The sequence below is a fragment of the Gavialis gangeticus genome, unplaced genomic scaffold (genome assembly GCF_001723915.1).
Source record: "Gavialis gangeticus isolate Ggan-Ray unplaced genomic scaffold, GavGan_comp1, whole genome shotgun sequence".
Lineage (NCBI taxonomy): Eukaryota > Metazoa > Chordata > Crocodylia > Gavialidae > Gavialis > Gavialis gangeticus.
In genome coordinates, this window is record NW_017729025.1 from 135,459,413 (window position 1) to 135,467,045 (window position 7,633).

The following is a 7,633-nucleotide window of genomic DNA, read 5'->3' on the forward strand; positions in this document are numbered from 1 at the left end:
CCCCCCCCCCCCCCAAAAAAAAAAAAAAACCCAAAACCCAGCATCCTAGGTTGTATTAATAGAAGTGTATCTTGCAAGGGAAGTGATTCTCCCTATTGAGCACTGGTGCGGCCACACCCTGGGGTAATGTGTTCAGTTTTAGGCCCACACTTCAAGAAGGATGTGGACAGTTTGGACCGAGTCCAGGGCAAGGCAACAAAACTGATTAGGGGCCTGTGAGGCAAGACTTATGAGGAAAGGTTGAAAGAACAGGATTATTTAGTTTGGAGAAGAGAAGACTGACGGGGGATTTGCTAACAGTCTTCAAATACCCGAAGGGCAATTTTAGAGAAGATGGAGATGGGCTTTTCTCTGTGGTTGTTGAGGACAGAGCTAGGAGCAATGGTTCAAGCTGAAGTATGGGAAATTCAGGTTGGAAGTTAGGAGGAACTTTCTCACTATGAGGATGGTCAAGAATTGGAACAAACAGGCTACCTAGAAAAAATGTGAGCTCTCCATCCTTGGAAGTTTTCAAGAGTGAGTTTGACAGACACAGGGCTGTGTTTAGTCAGGGATGATCTTGTCTTGAGCAGGGGCCTGGACTAGATGATCTTGTGATGTCCCTTCCAGCCCTACTTTCATATGTTCCTATTTGGAATGGTTGCTTCTAAGAAGAGGGGAAACATAGGCTTTTGACATCCACTGAGGAGTGTTTCTCAGTGAGGGAGAGAGAGAAGCTCTGACCAGTCTGATCCAGAGGAGCTGTAAGTGAACTGACGTAAGTTCTGTGTAACTAATGTGTGTCATGTTGGGCACTCTAAGCAATTCAAGTGATGGGAGAAAGGTGAAGAGGAAGCAGTGGCTAAGCCAGTGGTTCTCAGTGTTTTTAAGCTTGAGGCATGCCTCAGAAAATGTCAGCTTTTCAGGTTCCTATAGATGTGCGGGGACTCTGCTCTGATGTGCTGTAATTGTAATAATTGACTCTGCTGGAGTGTGCTAGTTAGCACGCTCCAGCAGCCTCCATGTCGAACAAGCTTTAGTTAAAGCACCCCCTTCGCCAAGTGCAGGATGCTAAATATACAAGATTCTGCAGGCACTTTAAATAGAGCCGCTCTTGGAGCTGCTCTGCTTAAAGTGCCCTCCCCTCTTCCGCCACCCTCCCCTCCACAAGCACATGTAAAGATGCCCTTAGTTTTCACTTGTTTTTTTGACTACAGAAAAATAATAGAGCAGTTCTTCTGTTGCAGAGAGCTCAGGAAGACCACAACAGGTCTGAATACTTTTAATGCTCTGAATTCCTATGTGAAAACTCCGGGTTTATCTTGAGAATTATGTTGGTACATCTGATAGTGGAACATTGCATGGCACTAAAAGGATCTCAGGGTACCCTGTGGCACCCCTGAAAGGATCTCAAGGCACCCTGGTTGCAAATCATTGGAATAAGCACCGTTCCTTGAAATTTCTCACAGTTACCAGGGTCAGACTGCTGTTGTTGCAATATAGTAACATAAGAAAAGTACATTCCATTTGGAGTGCTCAGAGTTAACAGCAATTTCATTTGTGGTGCACAGCTGTGAGAACAAAATATACTCTTCGTGTATGAGAGCCTGAATTGCTGAAATACCGAGCATCTTTATCTCTAAGAGAAGTCGATATAAATTGCTCCACATTATAGAGGTTTGTGTCCTTTGCCTAAAGAGTGCAACCAAATCAGTAGTTGGTGATGTTTTATCACCCAAACCCGGTTCTCATTGTTTGCATGTGGCATGACACTAGGATTCTAAGACACAGAGTATGAAAGGCATGTCCCAAGAGAAACACAAAGGGCTGTCTATCTTTATATTTGTTGCAATTAGTAAATGTATTCTCACACAGCCAAGATCCCATATGTTCCATTTTCCCCCTACTTTTATTGAACTGACACAAGAGTAAATAAACTTTCAAAAGAGAGAGAAAGTGTTGTTCATATTACTAACCTGCTTGCTTTCCCAATACTGGTTTTAAGCCATAAATCTCTAAGACACAGAAGTTCTCCATGTGACCTGAGTCCATGAACTGTTAAAATACAATAACTTCAATGACACCGCTTAGGAATCATTTTGCATCAGTGAGTTGTGATTTTCCTTATAAAGTCAAAGCATGATTCTTAAGAAAATGGTTAGATGGTGGATCATGACCTCTTTTATGAGGTTCACCTTCTTAGTCACTGAGATACTATAGTATTTGTCTTTAGCATCAAAAGCTCAAAGGCTAAAGTGTTGAAAAGGGGGGGAAGAGCCTTTAAATGTCTTTGTAACTTTTAATCCTGGCTCCCTGTGGGCCCCTCTCTCTCTCTATTTTAGCATCATAAAAGCTTTCACATATTTTTTTAAACAGCTGCATGAGTTTCAGAATGGGATTTTAATGGGCATTGAAGACAAACAAAGAAGGTAGCTACAAAAATGAAGTCTTCTGGAGGCAATTGGTCCTTTTGTTCAAATGAAGAAATACAAGCAGGTTGCTGGAAAAAAAGCAAAGAAAAGCTAGTGCAATCTTTGATTTAACTTCATTATTTGCAAATTTTTGTTGTTGTTTAAGATGGCTATTTCTCATGTGTCAGGCAGCACCTTGTATTTAGTAGCTTTGTGAGATGAGATGCATAAACTTTTTTTTAGCTTTTTAAACAAATATTTGAACAAAAAATTGCATTCAACACTTTTCTTTAGGGTTTTTTTTCCCTTTAGAGATTACTCAGTTTTGTCATCCTTACTACACACAGACCTGATGATTTCAGAGGGATACCTTGTGTATTAAAGTACATCTCTCCATGACTGAGGCTGGTGTAACCAAGTCGAAAAAAATTGCATTTCACTTAGAAACAACATCTTTTATATGGTAGATTATACCCGGGATGTTTCAATGAGCTTTTAGACACATTTAGATCTTTAGTTGGATAACCACTTAATAAATGATCTATGAATGTCCATTTAAATAGGAAAGAAGAAGTAAGCATCAGATTGAATGATTCATAGGAAATATTTGTGTGAAATTTAAATTATTTGAAACTTTGTATCATTTCTACATATAAAAATACCCTTGTGTGTTCCAGAGAGATAGGAAAACCTTGCTTCATCAGCACACGGACAAAAAACCTTGCATGTATTTAATGCGTATATCATTTTAGTGCTGTGTTTTATTTAGTTGTTAATATTTATTAGTGAATGAATAGCTAAAACTTCATCAAAGTGTACTGATTAGTATTAACAAATAAGAAGTGTTCCAGCCTTGAGATTTATGGCATGTCTCTCAACAGACAATTGAAGAAAACAGATTTTTTTTTCTAAACATCGTGAATTTTTTTAAATATCTGATTTTCACAATGTTCCCATTTTTATATGTTTTCCCAGATGGAACAAAATCTGAAGAGGTGCTGATCACTTTCAGTTTCCATTGACTTCAAAGCGAATGTTAGAGTTTCAACACCCTCCTGCTTAGGGCCACTGTTAACACAATGAATAAAGTGTGGTTTGTTTAAAAGCACCTGGTTTTTAATAAAATTAGATATGAATAAGCATGGAAGGGGGCGCAGGACTGGAGGGGATCTCATGGGTCATCAGGTCCAGACGGCTGATACATCTGAGGAACAAATTTGTCTTTTTGTGCCCCATCACATTGGTGACTTACGGTCAACTAGTAGTCCTGGGTATGACTGTAAACTGAATCTGATTGGAGGCCCTGGTGGCAACATGGTGGGGCTGCTTGTGGCAGGGTAGCTCCTATAAAATACCACCATGTTGCTACCTCCAGAATAAGGTGAGAATAGGGTGCTTAAAAACACTAGCCCCCACTGCCTTGTGGGTAGTCCTTAGTTGGAGAAAGGCCAAGGGACATTACTGTAACAGAAACGTGCCCTCACCGAGGCATTAGGCAGTCAGCAGCAGTTCTTATCTGTTTCCCCCTGGCAGAAGCTACAACCTGAACATCTGGACTTGGTCTGACCTTTGAATTCTGTTTCAGTGGTTTAAAGGGGGGAATGGTAGGTCTTCGGCATCCTCCACTCCCATACTGTAGCCTAAGCATATGTATCGAAGGTCTTGGTTTGATGGTTGTAGACCCCTTGCATATGCACTATGATCCAGAAGATCAATGATTGCCTATATATAGACTTGGTATTCCCATCTTATAACAGAAAATTTTGTTGTTAGTCTTGAAGTGCATGATCTTGCCTTATGTACTATTTAGTTTTATCCCATTTATACTCCAGATTGTGAATTAGAAGAAGGAGGAGTGAAGTGTTGGAATGCTTTTGAGCAAAGTGGTAGGGGCCAGGAACCTGGATCTCTTTAAGACTGAATTGGATAAGTTTATGCAAGTGTTGTTGGGATAGGACATAGAGTTCTGACACACCAGTTAGTATGTGTCACATAGAGTTGTGTTTGTAGTTCCCAGGTTGGGATAGAAAAGTAGCTGTGACTGTGTAATAAGCATCTAGTAATCTCATGCCTCAGAGCCCTTTCTGATTTCCATTTGGGGCTCAGGAGGAATTTTTTCCCTTCATGAATGTTACTGGTTTGTGAGAAGTGTTGGGGTCTTCCACCTTTTTTTGAGGCACTGGGACATTAGCCACAAGAAAGACTGGAGGGTTTTGAAGGGGTGTGCTGATGCCATTTAGAAATTCCAGAGGGTCCTGACTAAAGCATCTTGCTCTTTCACTCAGGATCTTACTGATCATTAAACTTGGGGCCAGGCAGGAATGACATGGGTCCCTACGTCAGAATGACACGGATCCATGGGGTTGTTTGCCTTCCTCTGTAGACTGGAGCAACAAGCCAAGATGAAGTGTTCCAATTTGGGAACGTTTGTCATCATTTGCTGTTCTCTAAAGAATGTTGGTATTTCGGTTCTTTGTCCCAACTTGGCATCAACACAGATTTTGAAATATCAGAATTTCTCACAGGATGGAAATTCTGCCATTTGACCAGCTATATAATATTTGTGTAATTTTGATCCTGGAAACAAATGCTTGATCCTGAAAATAAATGATTTTTCAGTGAACTCCTAGTTAAAACGTCACTGAGGCCAAGAACTTTGCAAGATTCAAAGAGCAGTGGGAAACGGTATGAATTAATGCTAACAAAAAGAGTGTTGGAGGGGGGAGAGAACTTCATGTTCTTAAGGCAAACTGTAAAGTATTAGGATGAGATTTTCCTGGAGAGCAGATGGTTCCTTTTACCATGTGAGTTTTCTTGCAATTTCTTCTGAAGTATTGAGCTGTGAGCATTATTGGACGAGAGAAAGTGAACTAAATTGGATTCTGGGTCTAATTGAGTTTGGCATTTCTTATGCCTCTCTATACTGAACTCATTCTGAACATCAAAATGAACTACATCATAATTTATAGTGGGCATTATAATTCATTGAATGAGCTTTAGTTAAAGCACCCCTGCTGCCATTTTGAAACACAGGAAACTGAATATACAAGATGCTGCAGGCTTTTTAATTACAGAGGCTCCCAAGAGCCGCTCTAATTAAAACTCCTCCCCCCGCCCCAGAGCATGTGTATAGGTGCCCCATGGTTCTATTCTGTATTTCTAGCAGAGCACTGTGCTAGAATAGCTGTTTCTCTCTTTTAGGGAACATTTCAGTTTTTCTGAAGTTCATATATGAAGCATTTCCTCCTTCTTTCTCATGGTTCTGTCCTAGCAGATTTGCCTTAGCGGCACATGGCAGCTCCCTGCGTATGTCTTTCAGCACCTGGTATTGGACGATTAACTCGTTGGCTGTGAAAAGCATACACTGAATATTGGTGACCAGGTGTTTTTTCTGTTGTTAGTTAGCTGCAGTGTTGGAAGGTACTACGATGGTGAACAAGACCGCTGTGTTTTATGCCCTAATGGAACTTACCAGGATGAAGAAGGACAAATTACTTGTGAACCCTGCCCAAGTCCTCATAACCCTGGAAACCAAAAATTAGCTGGAGCTTGCAATATATCCGAATGTGGAGGTAAGGCTGTTATGCTCCACAGAACCAGCAAAGGCACAAAAAGTGACAGCCTGACGCTGCTCTTTCTTCCTTCACTTCTTGTGTGTGCTCTGTACAGTTGCTCAGTAGTTGGAGACTCCTGTAGTACCTGAGTAGAAGTGGGTAAGTTAAAAAATTTAGTGACAGCTTTGACTGAGCATTCCCATGCTTCTTTGTATGAGATGCTGAATTATTCAGATCAACTCTGTTTCCTCCCATGGTGATTTTTTTAGCATAGAAGTATGTACTAAAGAGATCTTTCAAGACAATAAATATACAGATGGCAAAACTGAAAAGAGAAGAAGATCTCTTGGGGGTAGATTCCACTCTCAAATACTGCATGTTCACATACATTATGAAGTCTCTTGGAGCATAACTTCTGGCCTTGAATGTATACACAAGGCACTCATTGAGTTCTGTGTGAGCACGCAAGGACTGTGTTGGGCCCAAAGTGCATAGCTCGAGCATAAAAAAAAGTCAATAAAAAGTTACATCTGGTAAAAAGAAATGTAAAGCAAGCTTGGTAAAATGACTTCAGCACGAAAGCTATTTAGGAAGAGGTGCTTGGCAGGGAAGATGTTCTCACAACGAAGTTATGGAATTGAAATTCAGAAGGCCTGGGATCTATTCCAGGCTTAACCAGAGACTTCTTGTGTGACCTTGGGTAAGCAGCTTAGTCTGAAATTTCTGAAAGCAGGCATTGAATCTGAGTGTCCAAATTCACTGGCCACTTTTCACAAGTGTCCTTACTAACCTTAACCTCCTTTCTTGTAACTGGAAGGAAAGCAGGACTATTTCATTACCTCAGAGTGATGTTGTGTGGCTTAATTCATTAATGTCTGTAATGTGCACAGACACTAGAGTGATGTGTATCATAGAAAACCCTGTAAAATAAAGTGGGGGGGAGGCTTTAAAAGAGCCAGGAGCAAATGAATGATGATTGTCAGAATGCAGAAGGTAGGATAAAAACAGTGCTTTTCTGAAAAATGTGAGTTGAAAATTGAGATGATTATTTTTCCTTATTTACTTCCAGTAATGAGGCATAAAGCCCCCCTTCTCTTGTTTCTTATTCATAGGCTATGGAGGAGCTTTCTGCTATGTTCAGTCCATGAACCATAAAATTCATTAGCGCTGATTATAACTAGCAGTAATGCCCTATTTGTTGTTAGTTAAATAGTCTGAAATGAAGCCAATGCTAATTTAACTCCCTAACAAAACTGCCATTCACTGAATGATTTATTGGAGGTATAAAGTTAAACTAACAATATTATTATAACACTCTCTTTAAAAGGACAACATTTCTCAGCATGGCTGACCAGCTGCAGCAGTTTTGTGCTTTCCAGAGCAGCGTAATTACTGACTACTCTTGTTGAAATCGGTTGTTTGCTGCAAGATTTGTACTGGTCCTCCTCCTCCCCCAGAGTTTTCCATAAGGAATCTAGTGTGTGTGTGTGTGTGTGTGTGTGTGTCCCTGGAGTGCTGGGGGAAGGAGGGATGAGATAGATCAGGAAGATATAGAGGGATGGGATGTCTGAGGGGACAGTGGGCAAGAGAGACAGGAAAAAGAGAAGGAAGTCTGAGTGGGAGTGTGATGGAAGGAGAGAGAGACAGAGCTCAGGTGAGTGGGGGTGAGAGAAAAAAAAAAGGGAAGGA

The 7,633-nt window shown here is 40.7% G+C and overlaps 1 protein-coding gene across 1 annotated transcript in view; it reads left to right on the forward strand.

The window, feature by feature from the left end:
* The window catches only part of SCUBE2 (signal peptide, CUB domain and EGF like domain containing 2), an 82,597-nt gene that overhangs the window by 60,025 nt on the left and 14,939 nt on the right, over positions 1-7,633 (forward strand). Inside the window, exon 17 of the mRNA XM_019519974.1 lies at positions 5,792-5,962. Coding sequence (XP_019375519.1) covers positions 5,792-5,962 — 171 coding nt within the window. The remainder of the gene's footprint in view (positions 1-5,791; positions 5,963-7,633) is intronic.